This window comes from Caenorhabditis briggsae, assembly GCF_000004555.2.
Source record: "Caenorhabditis briggsae complete genome, chrX, whole genome shotgun sequence".
Classification (NCBI taxonomy): domain Eukaryota; kingdom Metazoa; phylum Nematoda; class Chromadorea; order Rhabditida; family Rhabditidae; genus Caenorhabditis; species Caenorhabditis briggsae.
The window spans coordinates 1,496,241-1,516,203 of NC_013491.2; the positions used below are offsets into that span (position 1 = coordinate 1,496,241).

Consider the following 19,963-nt stretch of genomic DNA (forward strand, 5'->3'; position numbering starts at 1 on the left):
ATTTTTGCTGGTGCAGTTGTAGAGGTCGGAATGCATTTTTCACGTTTCTCTTTCTTTCTTATTGAATCATTTTTTTCCGTTCTTGCCATTTCAATCATTAAAAATTTTCTTCTTTTCAGAGCATAATTTTTCAGCTCGAAATGATGATGAGAGTCGAAAACGAAACGCCTCGAAAGAGGAAACATTCCCAGAGCCTTTCTGATTCCTCGTTGTCTGCCGAAGAAATCCAGAAAACGCCTTCCAAAAGTAATCCAGCCAGCGACGGAAGAACGAAAAAGTTCGTGAAGAGCACACCAGTGAAGAAGATCACTTTGGAGGAGACAATTTTAGACACTTACGGAGAGGAGGAACAAGCGGCTCGCATACATTTTGAACGCACATTCTACGAGCGTTCACTTACCGACGAATTCATGGCTCAGAAGCCAACAACATCGTCATCCGAATACGATGCCGCTGGCTCTACTCAGGAAAATGCTGTGGAATCGGGATATGACGCAGATGAGTCTCAGGTTTCCGAAGCAAATTGCTCTCAAACCGAAGAAGATAAGAATGATTAGGTGAGTGTAAAGACTTGCATAAATTTTCAAATAACAAAATAACAAAAGTTATGTTTCCGGATAATGAAAATAGGTTGCTTTTCACTCGAAATACCTAGAAATTTTTTAATATGAAACTGTGAGATTCGTTTTCAGATTCTTCCTCTCATCGCAACTTCCTCGACGACTCTTGTCTCTTTCTCATCGTCATCAACTCGTCATTCAACAACAATTTTCACCCAACACCACTTTTCATCCGTAATGCCACCTCATTAGGTGAGTGTTTATATTTTCTGAAGATAGCAATCGCTGAAAACAGTGATCAGTTTTTTGTTCACCCTCATTCACATAAATTCAGAAACAACAAAATAGTAAAAGTCGTTTTTCCGGATAATCATACTATATTATTTTTGATTGAAATGCCAAAAGCTAAGTTTCTATTTCCAGATTCATCATCTCATCCCATCAACTTCGACGCTTCCCATCGCCATTTGTTTTGTGCGTCGTCGATCCTTCCACAACCAGTTCTGATCTTTCTGACCCGCTTATCAACAACTCCGATTTTTACAATTTTCTTCCTGCTAAAATTTTCTGAGAATATTTGTGGATTGTTTACGCTTCTGCCTTTAGTTTTATAATTAATTGACATAGTTTTGCCTAACGCTGATCCTTCTACAACCACTTTCGAATCCTGCCCGGCATGTCTTTTTTTTGATTCCTCGCCTTCCTATTTTCCCAACTATCATCTTTATTTTATAATTTTAATGCATGATTATCGGCAATCATCAGTTGTTCTAGTTCCATTTTTAAATATTTTATATACATAAATTTCGTTTTAATTGTCCATGAGAGAAATTTTTAATATTCAGAACATCTATCCGTTTTCCTGACAACCTAGTTTTTCGGGTACCTTACATTTTCTCTTACTGGGGATACTTTGAACCCTACTGGGGATACTTTGAGAAATTTGTGAGATTTTTACTGCTCCTCCGAATCAATATACCAGCTTTATTTTGAGAAGTGTTTATTTTTGATCAAGGTAATCAATTATAGTGAAGAAGAAAAAAAGCAAAAATCCCGAACGAGCAAGTAAAACTAATTACAAAAAAAATCCCCCCGTTTGGTTTTGTATTAAAAATAGCAAATATCGAGTAACAAGTATTCTGTTGAAAGATCATAATGATTTGAGAATAGGGTAAGTACAATTAGCGTTGCATACAAAATAAGTATAAGGTACATGTAGAAATAAAAGTTAGTGTTTCAAATGATCTGCGAGAGATGGCACGTCCTCGATTTTCCCACTATCCGAAATCGGAGTGATCGCAGTTAAATTACTGTCAGAGAGCGACATTATGTGCTCGTGATCGTATTCGCTGGATTTTGTGCTATACGTGTGCTTCCATATTTCTGCGAGACAAGCGGAGCTGTGGAATCTGAAAAAAAAGGTGATGGAAGAAATTCCGAATTTGGGTACCCTACCTATAAAACACCAAAAGTGGCCCGACTGCATAAATAATGTAGTTATACTGAGTAGCTGCCTTGCTTGAAAATCCAAAGCTTGACTTCATTCCCTCAAAAGTGTGAAAGACAAACAAAGTCACATTGGAGACCAGTAAGAAAGTGATAATCTCTTTTCCAGGTTTGTATTTGATGGAGTATTTGGAAAGGCACCGTAGTCTAAAAATACATGTCAAGATCAATCTAACACTTCGAATACCCACCGGGATGTTGTCAAAATAAATGCAGCCTGAACTACAACTTGAATCATCCGAATCACAAAAACAAAGGCTGGAAGAGCGCTAACTGTCAAGTCTGCAGATCTTCTACAAGTAATAAAAACGTCTATTCCAACAGCGCAGTACAGAATTTCCCCAATCAATCCGATTATAAGCAAGATTTCGTCAATAACTTCCCCATGGGCATGAAGACGGTATTGGAGTAGACGCATTCTAAAAAATTATTATATTTTGTTTTCTAAAAGAGGCATTACCTCCAAAGACCAATGACACAGGCTCCTAGGGCAATTGAAAACAGAGAAAGGTCCACAATCCCAAAAACTAATTGGGCACCTGAGCTATTTCTCAATGTTTCAAAGATGGTGTACATTCCCATTGATACCAGAGAGCCGATAAGGAAGATGATGCCAGCGAAGAGACCAGTGGAAGATGAGCTAAAAATGAGAGTTATTTTATCGTAAACCCAGAAAGGCTGTTTTTAAAGTTTTGAAATTTTTGTTCAGAATTAAGATATGGTTCCTAGAATGTTTAGTAACAACAAATTCTTCAGTAACCTGCAATCAATCCTCATTTTAACTTTTCTCTTTCCACTATTGCTCTGATGATGATTGTTCTGCCCAATTGACTTCCATAGAATAAACATTATAGCCGCTCCAATTAGCGAGTACCTAAATTACCAAAATTTTAACCCCTCTCAACGAGAAAACCCCTCACTCCACAATGCAAGTGGTCAAAAAAGTGGCAACATCTCCGAAGTGCTCAAGAGCAAACAATCTGCTGACCGCCGCTGGCTCAACCGTTTTTGTCTCGGGAGTGTTGTTGATCTAAAATGAGAGAAAGTTAAGTTGACCAAAACTGCAAAGTACCGTCGAGTTTAGCACCGCGCTTATTAGCTCGTGGATTTCTTCGGAGGACGACGATGATGATGAAGAAGAGTAGTACTTTCGAAACGTTTGTTTGAGCATTGCTTTTTTGTGTGCCTTGGCTTCCTGAAGATATGGAAATTGAGAAAATTGTAAGTCAGACGTTTTGGAAAATTTTGGAAAGTCCAACCAACCTGTTTTGCCAAAACAAATCTAAACCAAGTCCAAAGGTTGACAGAGATCAAATGCATCATTCCAAATGCCACAATCTTACGAGAACTGTTTACGGTAATCTGAAAAAAAATTGTTATAGAAACCAATTCTACTAATCTTACCTTTGAGTTACAAAAGATGAAATGCATTTGAATAAAAGTGAAAATAATAGCAACAATCATCTTAGCGATAGTCACTTTCTTGCATGTTGCATTTTCGATACACAGAAACAATTCCAACCCGAACAGCACGATCCCAACACTTCCGAAAACTGAAAATATTTTTCTTGAACTTTTTTCCCTAATATCCAATTACTCACAAAGTGCTCCAAGTCTCAGATACAATGTGCCAGCTCCTTCGCCATTGTGTTGGCTTTGCATAATAAACCAGTCCTGGAACATTGGTCTATTTTGGTTTTCCGCTGAACTTTTGGCAGACATACCTCCGAGTTTTTGATTATCTTATACCTTCTTAGGATTGAGATCAAATAGTTATAGGGACCCGGATAAATAATAAAGACATAGCAATACGCGAAAAATAATATGCCAACTCCATACATAGCAATGTAGAACATCTAAAAATAACAACGTTTATTTTTTCCAAATCAAATAATTTTTTAAAAAAATATTTCTTACAGTCTCAGCTTGCCACATATCCGTCCTCCATGTTGGTGAAACTTCCACCACCAGTGAAATTATAGTAATGATAAGCGCATATAAACTGGTTATGAGTCGTACGAAAAAGTTTCTGGAATGAAAAAAAAATAAAATGGTTAATATGAAAAATCAACAAGCTTACGTTGCTCTCGGCTCGTGTATCCAAGGTCGTCTGTAGATTTCATGATGATGTGTCGGCGAAGAGGGAAGACTGTCACTGTCGCTTCCCCCTTTTTCCATGTCATCGGCAATCACGATGGCTAAAGACATAATACTGACTTGTTCGGTTTTTTCTAACAAAAACTAGCAGGGAACTTTTGTGTTTGAGAAAGAAATAACAAGTGCAAAAATAAGTCTTTGCACTAGAAGACATGTTTGCACTGGAAGACAAAAAAGTAGCAGAAACATTAGGCTGATCAAGATCAAGAGCAGAAATGAGCAGAGGAAAGTTTTTCAGTTAGCGGCAAAAATGTTTTGAAAATTGATGTGAAAATCAACTTACGATTCGGTCCTGGGCTATAAAGTGAAACTGGACCAATTTTCAATTGCTCATCAACCATCAGCATTTTCGTCAATCCTGAATGAAGCATTTATATAGTGTTTTCTAAATTCCGGTTACTATCCAAGATATAAAAAAATCTGACAGCTTATGAAATGTAGATGATATTATGATAAACATTTTATCAGTTAAACTTTTTGAAATATGTTTGAAAAGAACCACGATAATTGAGATCACAATGCACGAAAAAAGTTGGCTTCTATTAGAGAAAATACGATAGCATTATCTATTGATATTTTTAATTCAAAAATAATTAAAATACTAAAAAACAATTTAAAAAGAGCAACGTTCATCAAAAAGTTTTTGAAGTGAAATGTGAAACAAAGTGAAAGCTGAGCAGTGACAATAACCAAGAAGCAACTAGTTACCGTAGGAAACCATAAGAAGTCTATTTTTAAAACCCAACTAGTTTTTCGATTAGTCACTTTCTGATCAGCAGTTTTTAAAGTTAAACATTTCTGTATCAATTGAAAAACGAGGAAGAGCCGTTCGAAACTTTCTCGAGTGGACACTGAAAAGAGGCGATTGGGAGATTAATATACTGGGTAAACAATGACTATGAAAAAAAAGGCGTGAAACAGTTTTTGTTTCATTTGGTACAGTCTGTGACTTGTAATAATAAAATATACATGTTTTGCTCTTTAGCCTTTGTTAAATGACCGGAAGTATAGCGGCTACTGTCTTTGACCACACTTTTTCTGTTCAGAGTAATGTTTGGAAAGTGCTTTTGAGAGCGGTGAAAAAGAAAAAAAACGTGAAAAGTATTGTTAAGTGTTTTCACAGGGAAGCACACAAAGAACTATAACCTCTACCTAATTAACGGAGTAATTATGAGGTTACAGTATCTCAAAAAAAATTCAAAAAAAAAAGAATAAATGGAGCTATCCTTTCAAAACGAATTTAATATATATGAGCGAGTCAAGTAAAGTAACTCTCTGCTTCAGTAAGTAGGTTGGTAGTTGGCTGGGAGAGGAAGTGAGAATTAATCAAAACTGGAATATATTTGTACTGTGTACATAGAGCTTGAAACGAGGAGAAAGAGGGGCAAAGGGTGAGAGTGCGCTTTTTTGCCTGCCGAAATATTTGTTTGACATCACAGATGGCAACCATTTTTGGAACACACTTTTTTTCTTCCTCCTTTTCACCTGTTCCCTCCCAAATTGTTACTTTAGCTTTGGGTTGATGCGAATAGAACTTTTATAGTGGTATGATCTGCAAATAAACACTAGTAGTACACATTGAACCTGGTGAACAAAGAGCATTGGAACAGCTGGAAATAGAATATTGGGGTCAGAGTTCAGATAGTTGGGCGGTGTAGGACACTGTAAAAGTTTTACAATGCTAGTTTGAATTTACTATCTTATACAGTTTTATACATTGCATATTCTATTTCCAAATGAAAAGTTTAGTTCAAAATCGTCAACTTTGGATGTTTGAAAAAAAGCTTTTCTTGTCTGTTTGGTCTGAAGTTCAGAAATTTTCAATTAAATACGGAACTTCGTTTTTGTAGCTTTCAACTTTTTTTTACAATCATCAAAAAAGTAGCCAACTACAAGAATAGAGATTTATAACTGCTTTAAAAATTTTTCAAAAACCGAAATTGACCATTTTCCACTAAAATGATCATCAGTTTAGCCTTTTAAAGTATTTTTTCGATTTTTTTTTGTTTCAATAATTTCTTTTTGTAATTTATCAACATGTGACAAAACTCGTTCCTCAAAACTTGACAGTCAATATTTTGTTTTATGTAGGAGGTATCTCGAATAGCTTTTTCTCACTCTCCTTATTTCTTCTTATTGACAAATCATGAGCGCCATAAGTAAACTCTGATTACCACTTCTTCGCACAGTGCTCCACCCCGCAAAAGCAAAGTTCAAAGCATCATATAATTTTAATTGACTCATAAACGTGTTTTGGATGAGATTTCTGGTTCAGGGTTGGATTACTGCACTTTTAGAGGATTGTCATCTTCTGATCTTTTTGTAAAAAATTATTCTAAACTACTCTTTTCTTATAAATATTCTTCGCAATTCCAACTAATTAAATTGTTTTCGACATATACACCGATACGATGACTCTAAATGGCTCAAATTTCAAAATGGCGCACCCCAAAAACAGTGCGGAGTATTGAAGCTAATCTGAAACGTCAAGATGATACACCGTACAAACATTATGCATCTTCTTCCATTCTCATATTTTTTGACAGTCTGAACTAGTCGTCAACTTTTTTTTCATGTCTTCAAGTTGTTATCCTGAAACCCTATTTCACCAACTGATTCTGGAAAATGCTACAAAACATGGTAAACGGGATGCTTTAGTGAGTCGTTAGTTTCTTTTCATAGTTTATTCAGAATTCTTTCAGATCCACGTAGACCAAGTTATCACTTTTGAAGAACTTCCGGGACTTGTTTCAAAAATGGTCACCAAGCTTTTGGAACTTGGGGTCAATCAAGGTATTGTTACCCTTAGTTTCTGAAAATATCCGTTTTCTAGGAGACATTGTGCTGATTTGCTTGCCAAATACTATTTGGTACCCGCTGTTCTTTTTGGCATCTGCCAAACTTGGAGCAATCATGACTGGAATCAGCTCTGAGTCTACTCCAAACGAAATTCAGTACAGTTTAGAAGAGAGTGGAGCCAAAGTGGTTTTCACCAATGAGGGAGTAGCAGTAGAAAATGCGTGGAGCCTGAGAAACGTAAGAGCTGGAGAAAAGTGTTGAAAAAATCATAGTATTGAATCTAGGTCGTTGTCGAAGTGGTCCCAGAGAATGTGAAGACCTACACGAGGGAAATTCTGGAAATCGAGCATTTAAATGTTGAAACCAACACCATTGACTCGTTTCTCCTTGCCCCATTCTCTAGTGGGACAACTGGTTCACCAAAATGTTGCCTTTTGACTCATCGCAATTTTCTCGCGTCCACTTTTTCTCTCAAGAAGTTTCCCTCCATTTTTTGAATCAAGTAAAACGTTTTTTTTAGCTTTCTATTCGACCAACTCCTCGCTCAAAGCTCTTTGAGAACTCTGGCATTTTTGCCTTTCTACCATGCTTCTGGATTCTGGGCTCTGCTCTTGTGTCTCCTTGAGGGATGCACTACAGTCATAATGTCTGACTTCCACCCGATTCTGATGATGGACCTGGTCGAGAAGTACAATGTAATACTAAATGTAATGGCCATTTGATTTTTTTTTCAATTTCAGATTGATACCATCAATATTGTCCCATCTATCGCGAATGTGTTTCTGAAAATGGGAATGCTCCAAGGGAGATGCCCTAGCCTAAGGTTAGCATTTGTCCTAATCAGATTTCTGAAAATAAAAAGTTTAAGAACAATTCTGTGTGGGTCATCTGGCTGACTAAGGAAAGATGTAAACGCCTTCTTTCTCTCTTCCCACAAGTCAAGCATTTTATTCAAGGTTTCCATCAAAGTTCGTGTCCTAAAAATATAAATCTCCAATTTTCAGGTTATGGAATGACAGAACTTGTGGTTTTGAGCTGTGTTACACCAATCGGGGACAATTTTGAACACTTGGGATCGTGTGGAAAACTCCTTCCGGGATTTGAAGCAAAGGTGAGTTGTCCTTTGCTGCGTTTTATTATCAACGATTTCACAGCTATTCACTCACAAAACTGGAGAAATGGAGCTCCTTTTGAAATCTGACGCCATCATGAAGTTTTACAAAAATGGAACTCCAAATCTGGATGAGAACGGATATCTCCATACTGGAGACGTTGCTATGGAAAGGGATGGATTTTACTATATAGTGGATAGAATGAAGGACTTGATCAAGCTCAACGGATATCAAGTCTCTCCAACTGAGATTGTGAGTTAAATACAATCTCTGTAGAACTTTTCAAAAATTCCATTCCATGGGTGTTTAAGGAAAATGTCATTCTGACGATCCCCAAAGTTTTCGAAGTAGCCGTAGTTGGAGTCGAGGATGAGTTATGTGGTCAACTACCAAAAGCGTATGTCGTTCTGGAAAAGGACGTTGACGAGTTGTTGTTCCGAAAACATTTAGAACACACCATGAGAGGTTGTTCTAGATTACTCGCAAACTTTTCAAATTTTCAAATTCAGAGAAACTCTCGGCTGTGAAACAACTTCGTGGAGGAGTTGTTATTGTTAAGGACCTGCCGAAATCGGCAAGTGGAAAGGTTCAAAAGAATAAATTGGCTTTTTATTAAATAATTTTTGAAAGTTTTATATTTTGCTGTCTGTGTGTGTTTATGTGAGCTTTCAATAAAGGAATGCGCTTGTTTTTTATAAGACAAATTTTCTGACGGAAACAAAAGTATTAAAATTTTGAACTACAAAGCGGTCAATATCTTTAGGACCCATCTTGATTTTGGCAGTTAAAGGAGAACGGGAACAGACATCAAAATTCCTTAAACGCCATTCGATTCAAGATAGAAAGAAACCTTAGAGGACAAATTTTCATGATTTTACCACTTACCGTATAAGAACACGACCAAAAGGACCTATTTCTGGACGGTCAATACCTTTAGGGACCCCTTGGAAATTTCTAAATCTTGGTAATTTTTTGTCGAATCTTCGCTTTTAAACTGAAAATAATTTTATGCTTTGTATTTTTCGGCACATTTTTATAAGTATCTCAAAGAATTTTCATAATTTGTCTACTCTCAAAATCATCATTTTTTCCAATTTTCCAAATTTTTTATTTCAAATTTTTGGGTATTCTTGTAAAAGTGACCCAATTTGTCAAAAATTCAAACTATTCAATGAGAACGGTCATGAAACATACAAAATATGATGTTTAGAAGCTAATTTAGGTACTGGAAGCGCAGTCAGGGTTGATTGCGTACAGACACTGTGTTGTTCCAGATATTGGGTAATTTTTCTAAAATTTGGAAAATTTGGAAAGTTGACAAATTATGAAAATTCTTTGAAGTACTTATAGAATGTACGGGAAAAGCACAAAGCTGGACGTTATTTTCAGTTTTAAAGCAAAGATTCGACAAAAAATAACCATGATTTTGAAATATTCAGGGGTAACTTGGTGGCCTTAAAATGCTTAAATCTATCAAAAATGTCTGAAAAAATAGTTTTAAGCCTGAAAATAAGCAAAAATTAAGCGAAATTCAAATCCACTAAACAAGGCGCAGTACCGTTATTCCGGAGTGTCGTTTGCGTGGCCGTTGACTGATGGACAGAAGGTTGCGGCGAGGTCCATTGTGTGCGCGCGCACACTAGATTTTGCGCTGCGTCTCCATCTCCCACACGCTCTCTACCCCCCGACCGTCTTGTCTTACTGCATTATGTTGTGTGTCGTCAGCAGCACCTTCGCCCTTCCTCCTCGCTGCCCATCATCATCAGTTTTCTCTGAGTCTCTTCTTCTCTCACGCTCCCTAGTTTTCTTCTATTGTTGTTCTTTGTGGCCGTACGATTTGGGGCGTTCATCTGGTTATTGTGGGCCGAGATTTGCGTTTTTTGCGTTTTCTGACCTTTGTCCTTTAAGAGTGCTTGTTTCCAGACTTTTCTGGAAAGCGTTTTGAGAAAACAACACACACACATAAGTGTTTCTTATTATGAAAGAGCTCTTCTTTTTTCTATTGAAATTAGTCTTCTGCATTTTTGTTTTCTCCATTTGCCACTGCTGCTAGTAGTCAGTCTATAAATTACGAAAATTTGAAAGCAGCCATGCGTATAATGGATGTGTTCGCTTTTTTTCTGCCAGTCCTTCAAGGTTGGCCAAGTTTTATGATAAGATAAGATCTTTTTCGTCACAAAAAATGATGTATTTTAGTCTTTAATCATTTCATCGAAATTAGAACCTGATTGGATATTCAATCCCACGTGTTAACCGCGCGTTGTGTCCGTTTTCACATTCCTTTTCCACCCCAGACTATTGAAGATAGATGGTCGGGCGATGGCGTTGAATTTCTATTCTATTTCGTGTCCTTTTTCGGGGCAATCGAAAACCAAAAGTCGTAGGTTCTCGTCCTTTTCCAGTATAATGTAACCAAAAATATGTAAATTTTCGGTGTTGAAAATTTCCCAGTGTGGGAAATTTCTGGCGGTTTTCAGCACTTTTTTGGTCAGCTCATTCTTGTTATTTATTTTTTTTTCGGCGTTAAATTTCAATTCGCCAGCAAGCTTCATCTGATGTTTTGGTCTTGTTGAGCAAATATAAATAGATTATTTTGAGCAAAGCCTACGATAAATTTCGGGAGGAAGGCGGAAAAACATTTCTCCTTTTTACCAAATTTCAAGTGACACAAATTCATCATCAACGACGGCAATCTTTTGTTTCTTCTTTTGTATTTCAGCTTTCCTAATCCCTTGAGATTGAGAAACGAGCCGGTTTTCTCACATCACGTGCTATAACTTTTCTCTCCCCCCACGAAAAAGTTTGCCCTTTCTCCCAAATTTCCCATATTCGTTTTTTTTCCGCTTTACGAAATCTAATTTGTGTCTGTCTGGAGCTATTTTCGAAGGTACGTGCACTTTTGGAACCGGCCCGAAAAATTCCCTCTATTCCTGTGTGTGTGTGTGCTTAAGTGTTATCAGCCAATCATTCTTGTTCTCTGTACGTACGGTGCGGCGAAAATTGAATGATACTATAATTCAGGAAACCGAGAGACTGAAACACGCATGATACATGTTTACCAGTTTCAATAGAAAAGTGTGAGGCGCGTTTCGAAAGATTGCTATCATATAGAAAACTTCCACGCGTTTCTAAAGTTTGGAAGTTTTTTCATCAACGAGAAAGCATATTTTCATAGTCCATGCATGACTGGCTTGCATATCTTCTATCTCTTCTGTTTTCCCTTATCCTTCCGCTAGTCTTTGCTCCAATTATCGTTTTTCTTGTCTCGTCTCTCCCTAAAAAATCTCTTTCCAGGGTTCTCCAACCAAACGAGAGATGTCCTCATTCAAAGACATTCACCACCAGCGAATCAGTCACATGACTGCGTCAAAGTCGACGACGATGAACGAGTCGGATGAGGTTCTTCCTAGAACGGTGAGTATTTATGAAATGAATTTATCCAAATTAAATATATTCTTTCAGCCGAACGACAAAGAAGCGTTCGCTCGTCTTCTCTGGATCAACCAGTGCTACGAAGCCATGCCGTCCAGCTCTAAAATGGTCGTTTTTGATCAAGGTCTTTTGATGCACAAAGCTTTCAATGGCCTTCTAGCGCAGAGCACTCGTCACGTGCTTCTCTCGGATCCAGAATTGGGTGGAAAACTCGATGGAATTCTCAGTGTTACCGATTTCATCAAAGTCATGCTTAAAATCTATAGGTGAGTTTTTCTCCTGATTTTAAAAAAGATTCTTGCACACTTTGGAGTGCAAGAAGGCAGAATCACTCAAAATCTCATCAACCAGTGCAATGAAGGAAAACAAAAATAAATTTTGCAGAGACAGAGCAACGGCCGGCGAGAACAAGGAAAAAAACGAGCTCGACATGAGTCAGATTGCGAATGAGGAGATTGGAAATTTGACGATTCGTCAATATCGTGGTAAGTGAGATCTCACAAAGAAGAGGAATCGCAAGAGTGGCATGAAAAAATAGACAATTTCTGATGAAGAAAAACTTTTGTTTGAGGTTAGGCATATTTTCCGTGGCTCATTTTGGCTCCAGTTGATGATAAACCGTACCAGCTTGGTTCGGATCAGTTTTCTGGAGAAAATATTTAAAAAAAAACAAATGCTGCGGGGCACAAGCCGGGCTCAAGCCGGACCAAACCGATTTAGGTCAAGCACTGGGCGGGCCCCAAGTCGTGCTCAAGGCAAGTCAAGCTAAGCCGAGACGAACAAGTTGGGTTTAAGTTGAGCCCAATTCGAGCCAAGCAATATCGTGACAGGTCAAACCGGGCCAAATCAGTCTTAGCCGGGCCAAGATGAGCCAAGGAATTCGAACTCGTAAACAAGTCGCGTCGGCTCGGTCCAAGCCGGGCCAAGCCGGTCCAAGCCGGGTCAAATAAGTCCTAGTCGGGCCAAGAAGAGCCAAGGAATTCGAAATCGTACCTAAGTCGCACATGCTCGTTCCAGTTTGGTTCAAGTTAGCCAAATTCGGGCCAAGCCAGGCCCGGCTTGGGCTGACCCGGGTCAGTTCAGACGAAGCCAGACGAAGCCAAGCCTAGGCAAACGGAAAGTAAAATTCTAGTTGAAGCCAATACAACACTGAGCCAAACCTTGACAAAAACAAGTCTAAAACTGTCGAGTATGAGTCGAAGCCGAGTCGAAGTTTGCCCGACAACCTGTCATCGGAATCGATCCAAATTAAAATAGAACAAAATTCACTTTCTTACTTATCCAACCTTTTTGCAGATCTCGTCCGAAGAGAAGGCAACCTGAAGTCATTGGTCTCTGTTGACGCCAGTTCCAGCTTGCTAGACGCTGCTTGCATCCTCGCAGAGAATCGTGTTCACCGTATCCCAGTCATAGACACCCATGATGGCTCTGCACTCTTCATCCTCACCCACAAGCGAATTCTGAAATTCCTCTGGCTCTACGTAAGTTTTTTATTGTTTATCGGCTCGTTTTAGTTTTAAAACATGTATTTTTCCAGGGAAAGCACTTGGCCCCACTCGAGTATCTTCACAAGTCGCCAAAGGAGCTTGGCATCGGAACGTGGAGTGGAATTCGCGTTGTGTTTCCAGATACTCAATTGGTCGATTGCTTAGATATTCTACTGAACAAGGGAGTCTCGGGTCTTCCTGTCGTCGAGAGGGATACTTTCAAGTGAGTTTTAAGGAAATTTCAAATAATCGGAAAAGGAAAATAAAGTTTATTTATTTAATAAACTTGATTATCATAGGCCGGGCCAAAACATGCAAAGAACTTAGGAGTCACCGATACATCTGACTATGGACCGCTAAACAGCTGTTATTGAACTATGTTCGACCAAAACCTGACCATGATCTGTCCAAAAGCTGGCATTCGAGCCCACTTAAAAAATTAAAAAATCCTACCGTCATGTTGATTACATCTGGCAGCATTTCTAGCCCGCCCGAAGTGTTCAACGTGCCAGAGCAGCCACATACTACGAAATCTGTTATATTCTGGTACCATTTCAGTACAATGTTTCCCGGATTGATTGCCGGTGACTAAAATAAGTCCTGAAACAATCTCAAGCGGTATATTAAATATGAATAGACCGTTACGTTATATTTTATGATTATGGCTAAGACTGTTGGAAATGACGGTCGACTGGCCACTTTTTCAAAAGTAGACAGCGCCGTCAGACCAGGGTCAAACTGAATTTCATCAACTTTACAGCCGGTTTGCCTGTGTCGGCTGCGCCCTTGCTCCCGACAGTCTTGATCATGAAAGAGCTGCTTCGATCTAGTGACCCTGATATTACCAACCCGCAAATCAGAATTGATTTCTAATCTTCCCTTTTTCAGAGTCGTCGACATGTACTCTCGCTTTGATGCGGTCGGAATCGCTCTCGAAAACCGTCTTGACATCACCGTCAAGGAAGCGTTGGCATTCAAGTCGCAAGGTGGACCGATGCAGGTGAGTGTAACAATTTTCGAGTGAGAGGAAGAAAGATCACAAGTTGTCAACGGTTACATCCGTGTAATCCACCCAAAAGTTTTTCAATTGTTACAATTGAAAACTGGTTTCGATAGGAAGATATCTGTGATTTGATAAAAGAATTATCAGGACAAAGACTAGAGAGGTTCTTTTTTTCGAGGTTTCAAAAATTGACAGCGAAGATCAGACATCTAGTGATAGTGGCAATGTAGTCGTAGAGGGAAAGTGGAAAATTTGCATAAGTCTTTCAAATCGTATTTCAGCGTACTTGTATCTGGCCGGACCGGGCTTTTGAAGAACTGTTTCGAATTGTTCTTGAATTTTCCTATTGAATTGCATAGTGAAATGGAGAACTTGACGAGATCTATAAAAAAATAAGCTACTGCTCTACTACATTCATTTTTGGGTTGGAAAATTACTACAATTTTGTCTGGGCCAGCCCATGGTCGGTCTAAGTGTGATTTTGGGAAAAAATTCTGACTTTTACAGTACTGTGCCTGAATTAAAAAATACCGTTCAAGAAATGGGTTTTGAAAAAATCAGCTTTTTCAGAATGACGAACGTGTCGTCTCCGTACGTGACAACGAGAGCTTCTGGAAGGCTGTCAACGTGCTCGTCGATCACAACGTCCATCGCCTGTGTGCCGTCAACGAACAAGGCGGAATCGAAGGAGTCATCTCACTGTCCGACGTCATCAACTTCATGGTGGTACAACCAGGAAGCCACCTGAGAAACATCACCCCACCCAAAAAGCATTGGGCTCGTCATCACGTCGGGGATATGAATGATAAGGTATGTCTTCGAAATTATTCTCCCAGCATTTCTAATTTCCGGTGTCTCTAACTTGTAAATTTTTAGGAGCTCCGCGAGATTTTGCTTACCAACGCTGCCAACTTCGAGCAGGAGTCTAACTCGAGTAGCAGTGCATCGGTGTCCACCCTTCCAGTCAGCCAAAACTCATACTCGAAACATCAGCCATCACACCATTAATTTTGATAGATGGTCTTCATTATTTTCTTTTTCTTTTTTTTTTCTTTTTCTATGTATACACGTTCCCTCCTTCGCCTCACTCACAAGACCCCGAAAATCTAGAAAAATAATTAACTCTCAAGAAAAAAAAACATATATCCACGTCAAAAATTTGTATTCGATATTTGGAGTTTCGTCTCTTGCCTCTCGCCATAGGATTTTTCCATCTTCTAGGCATATTGTTGTTTTTTCCCTTATGCTCCCATATGATTAGAGCTCAATTTTTTCATCTTAAGATTCTTCTCGAGACAACAAGTTGTGATATATGTTTCTAAGTCATTCATCCCCCCTTCAAGTCCATACTCTTTTTTCAGTGCTATTGAATTCCTGACTTGGGTTTTCAGTAGGTTTTCCTTACAATGTTTTTTTTTATAAACTGTTCCGTTGGTTCGAATTTCTGTTTAAAATTAAACTAATCCTACCACAGGGTTCCGACCTTGTGTCGTTTTCAAACTGATGACTTTTAAAAAGTACATTCCAAAAAATTTGAAATCGCACTTTTAAAGCAATGTCTTCCCCATTACTGTTCACCTTTTCTCGTTCCATTGTAAAAAGGTGAATGATGATTTGAACACAGAACCTATTACACTTCAAATCGCGTCTTTTGAACCGATACCTTATCGATCATCAGAAATTTTTTTGTGGACACGTATCTTTTGTTCATAATCTCTGTCTCCTCGTTTTTCCCTATCAACCAGTAATATGGGGGTGGGGAGAACTGTAGACTAACTGATTAGCTTTCGGTCGTTCATACTTAGTCTTCCTACTTAGTTGGTGTATCAAGTGAAAATACTTTGTCCTTTCAGAAGTTGGTTGAGAAAGTAGTTCTGAAATTTTTTCCTAGAAGTGATAATGTATCATTTATGAAGAATGGTTGCTTTTTTCCAGAAAACGAAAACTGCATTCCTCATTTTATCAAACCTCCCGTCCCATTGTATTCCAAATTTCCGAAATGTTTTAGTCTAGTCATCACTCAATCATTTCTCCCCCAATTTCCTGCAACTCTTCTCCCTTTGGCTGTACTTTGCACACGCAATTTTTGGTGATATTTTGGATGGTATCTAACACCAGTTTGTGTTAATTTCTAATTTGCAATTCTTTGTCGTTTTCTCTATCCCACCGGTTTTTGTTTTCTCTTCGTTTAGAAACCAACGTGATGCACCCTGCTGTACGTCAGAAAATGTTCATAAAAAATGACATTTTGCAGTCCTCTCCCGGTTGTCCGTGGCGAGCTTCTACTTCAGACAAAAAAAAAGAGAAAGAGAGTCAGAGAAAGCGAGGGGCACTACCGAAAACGGGAGAAGAGTCTTCGAAATGGCATCAATCTGGGGAAGAGTAAGACGGGTGGGCGCAAACGGAAGAGATCCTCTCTTCGTTCGCACTTTTTTTGGTTTGGGCACACAGGGAGAAGCCAGAAAGAAAGTGAAAATGAGAATAAGATGGTGGCAGGCGCTGGGTCAAAAAGTGCTGAGAGAGCGGAATAAGAGCAGATGGGAAAGCCTCTTCAGGAGCCGTTCTTCTAAATGGAAGAAAAGAGAAAGGAAGCTAAATGGAAATGAGAAGGCGCCCCCGCCACTACCCTAGAAGCACTTTTTTTCATTTGGGTCTCTCGGCTCTCCTTCGTTTGATTTTGATGGTTTTGTGGAGGCACCCAGATTGATTAGGTTCTAGGTGGAAGAGCAGCGATATATTCTGAGCTATACACTTCTTCTTGATAAATGTTGTCTTCATTTTATTCCAGTGAGAAATTTTTGAAATATGATTTCGAATGCTTGTTTTAAAATGGGTACTGTAACTCTTTTCTAAATTTTATTATTATTTTTTGTTCTTCTACTGTTGTCACCATACAGACTGAAAAAACTGTTTCTAATCAGAAGTAATAATTGTAGGGACATCAAGGAAGGACATAAACGGATAATAGTTAAGCAGAGGATTACAACAGCTACGACAAGGACTGGTGAGTTTTGGGTGACACCTTTTATGGGAGATACCGTAAAATCTGTATTAATATTGCATGCAAGTCTATTGTTCAAGTCACCACAAGGGGTGCAAGTCTATTAGAGGGGCAATTCAAATAGAGGCGCAATATTAATACAGATTTTACGGTAGTATTAACCCACTATTTCTAGAATTAAGAAAAAGGACTTTTTCATCTAGTGCTAGTCACAAGCCTGGGCTCATTTGTGCCCAACATTTTTCCAATTTGAGGAATTTTTTAATTTCTGGCTTTTCAGAGCATTTCAATGATAAGAATATTAACAAAACGCGTCTTTGAAAAATTCGAGGAGGTTCAATGATCATTAGTGGAAGTTTTATATCATTTATTAGAAGAAAGGGAAGTTTGTTTTGAATTTGGAACAACTATCAAATTCAAAATTGGTTTCATAATGAAAAGTTATGCGGTGGGGAACAATTTCAACCAGTGAACAAGAAAACTGAGTGGATTAAAAAAAGTTTTGAATGATCTACGAGCTACCTCAAGCATTGAGAATCTGGAGGAGGTTGTTGACTCCCATCATGGCTCCCTCATCGACATCCTCGTACTGTGGGGTGTCCACTTCCGAGCGAGCCATACTAGCGAAATCAATCAGCTTTGTGTGGACGTGGCATTCCTCTTCATCATCGATAATAATGAGAATTGAGCATCCGAAGTAGCGATGAGTGGGACTGGATTCAATGACCGCTCTGATCTTCAAGAGCTGGCGGATGACAGAAAATTTCTGGGTTTGCGGGATATCGAAGAATATCTTCATTGCATTCCAAAATTTTTCATTGGACATGGTCTTCCCTGAAATTGTTTTTGTGTTGTACAATGTTTAGTTTCAACTGGTCCCTCTGACTCTCCACAAGGCTCTAGGATCATAAATTCGCCAACAAGGTTAGCATCCTAGATTCTCCAAGGGATCTATTAGCCAGCTGTATCTTAGCAGACATTAATTCTTCGCCTAGTTTCATGTTTAGGACAGGTGTTTCGTAATAATATTAATGATGAGTTTTACCAAGGCCTTTTGTCCATTGAGTCTCCTGTCGATCGTCCTTCCCGGTGAAACGGGCGCCGCACAGACGAATTCCGAGCGAGGACGTCGTTGTAAGGACACTTTTGCGGATGTGTAACGCTTTTTTCTCTTCGGATATGAAATCGCTGTGGGTACGAGTTCCGAGTTTCAAGTCGATGATTCGTGGCTTATTCATTCCGTGAGCTATGTCTCTCATTATGAGATAGTTTCTGAGAAATGAAACTTGATTTTTGATAGCATATCTTCCAACCTACCCGAAGCTATCTGAATCCACCATTGAGATTATTTTCATTATTTCTGATGGCTCGTGGCACGAGTTACACTTCCGAATCTCCAATAATTGTCCATTCTAAAACTTCAGAAATTAATCCGGAACATCTTTACGAGGAACTCACTGTGTAAACGAAGCAACAGTCTGGTGCAACTTCCGCCAGCTGTCTTGACATTTTTAAATAGCTGTTAGTCTCTTGAATGATTGTTGGCTTCAAAAGATGGTCGCCCAGGATCTTCATGATTTCTGCGCGCCCGCCAATTTGTTGCTGATATTCCATTTTTGAATGTAGAGACAACTGAAACAGTGCTGATAAGAGTTTAGGAATGGGGAAAGAGGTGGAGATAGGGACAGAATTTATTAAGGCGTGGATGTATGTATTAGCTGTATATCTTATGAATATTGAACATATGATAATAACAAAAAAGAACATGCAAATTGGCCAACGAGAAAAACTTTGCCTAGCTTTAATGAGAAAAAAAAATAGCTAAAAAAGCGGAATACAGTTCTTATCAGTTGGGGTGTCGACCTTCGTCTTGGACATGAGAGATTGAGAAAAGAGAGAATACAAACTCCATCTATTAGGGTAAGCACCGCTGTTGACGTAGAAGAGCAGGAGGAAACCAATCTGTAAATTGAAAAGGAAAAGGCATGAAGAAGGAATAAAAGTTTTTCGGTCATTCTAGTTCTCGGAAATTTCAAAACTTTTTTGAAGCACTCTTCAAAAATTGAAAAAAAAGAAAATGTCTGTGGATCATAAATGAGTTCACCAAGCTTCAAGGCACAGTTCGATATGACTCGCTTGATGTTCGATAGATAATAAATTGATAAATGTGCTCCATATGATTTTTCCCGTGCCAACCGGTCACTGGTATGGAAGAAGGTATAGAAAGAGTAGAGAAATGCAACCTTAAACCAAAAATGTAAAAAAGGAGAGTTGAAACAAAAATGACAATGAGGTCAGGGTTTCAAAATATTCTTAAATCTGAAGGACCGGATAATTTTTTTTTTTGAAGGACAGAATTTCAGGGATTTTTGAGCAAAATAGTGTTAGAAAGATCAAACTAGATAACTTTTGAAAAAAGAGAACTACAGTAATCTATAGAAGCTCAAATCCTCATTTTATGCCGCAAAAGTTATTTTTTCATAATAGGAGTCCCGTGGGTTTGACGTACATAGTTCTAGACAAGTTCCTCTTGTTTGGAATTCCATGTCTGGCTTATTTTTGTGCGAAACACCAATTGTCGTTGAAAGACAGATGTTATCCGGTCACAAGGAAAGTTTCGAAAAATTTTGTCTACATGTATTTCATGTTATTTCTTAATTTTGGCTGATAAGTACTAATTTTGCAAGATTCGAAATTGAAATTCGGGTATGCGGTTATTAGCTGCGGCTGCGACCGCGACAGCAACTAGCTGCGGCCGCGGCAATCAAAAATGCTGGAGTTTTCTAGGCCATCTTGATGTTCTGTGCGAGACCCTTGCAAGAAACTCTATGTTCCTTTAATTTCGAGCTCGTAAATCTCTTCAACGTAAAGGCACATAGAGTGTCTTGCATGGGTCTCGCACGGAA

General features: G+C 38.6%; 5 protein-coding genes across 5 annotated transcripts; 3 read left to right on the plus strand and 2 right to left on the minus strand.

Annotated features, from left to right (window-relative positions):
- Positions 1–140: 140 nt before the first annotated feature.
- CBG27426 lies at positions 141–557 on the plus strand (the record flags this gene model as incomplete). The annotated part of the gene is made up of 1 exon (XM_045238817.1): positions 141–557. The coding sequence occupies one exon, from the start codon at positions 141–143 to the stop codon at positions 555–557; it is 417 nt and encodes a 138-aa protein (XP_045099793.1).
- A 1,231-nt stretch (positions 558–1,788) lies between these two features.
- Positions 1,789–4,564, minus strand: CBG16260 (the record flags this gene model as incomplete). The annotated part of the gene is made up of 14 exons (XM_002643516.2): positions 1,789–1,969; positions 2,016–2,213; positions 2,258–2,485; positions 2,527–2,706; positions 2,827–2,940; positions 2,987–3,096; positions 3,139–3,261; positions 3,330–3,428; positions 3,471–3,619; positions 3,668–3,740; positions 3,791–3,922; positions 3,984–4,095; positions 4,147–4,264; positions 4,507–4,564. 14 exons carry the CDS (start codon positions 4,562–4,564, stop codon positions 1,789–1,791), a joined length of 1,875 nt encoding a protein of 624 aa, XP_002643562.2.
- Positions 4,565–6,796: 2,232 nt separating this feature from the next.
- Positions 6,797–8,750, plus strand: CBG27427 (the record flags this gene model as incomplete). Its single annotated transcript, XM_045238818.1, has 11 exons — positions 6,797–6,880; positions 6,926–7,016; positions 7,057–7,259; positions 7,307–7,500; positions 7,543–7,717; positions 7,763–7,845; positions 7,929–7,978; positions 8,027–8,133; positions 8,177–8,386; positions 8,446–8,599; positions 8,644–8,750. The coding sequence occupies 11 exons, from the start codon at positions 6,797–6,799 to the stop codon at positions 8,748–8,750; spliced, it is 1,458 nt and encodes a 485-aa protein (XP_045099794.1).
- A 2,699-nt stretch (positions 8,751–11,449) lies between these two features.
- Positions 11,450–15,064, plus strand: Cbr-aakg-2 (the record flags this gene model as incomplete). Its single annotated transcript, XM_045238819.1, has 8 exons — positions 11,450–11,548; positions 11,597–11,832; positions 11,951–12,051; positions 12,863–13,047; positions 13,104–13,276; positions 13,942–14,053; positions 14,627–14,866; positions 14,933–15,064. 8 exons carry the CDS (start codon positions 11,450–11,452, stop codon positions 15,062–15,064), a joined length of 1,278 nt encoding a protein of 425 aa, XP_045095883.1.
- Positions 15,065–17,580: 2,516 nt separating this feature from the next.
- On the minus strand, positions 17,581–18,566 carry CBG16258 (the record flags this gene model as incomplete). The annotated part of the gene is made up of 4 exons (XM_002643514.2): positions 17,581–17,891; positions 18,103–18,329; positions 18,375–18,469; positions 18,516–18,566. The coding sequence occupies 4 exons, from the start codon at positions 18,564–18,566 to the stop codon at positions 17,581–17,583; spliced, it is 684 nt and encodes a 227-aa protein (XP_002643560.2).
- Between the last annotated feature and the right edge of the window lie 1,397 nt (positions 18,567–19,963).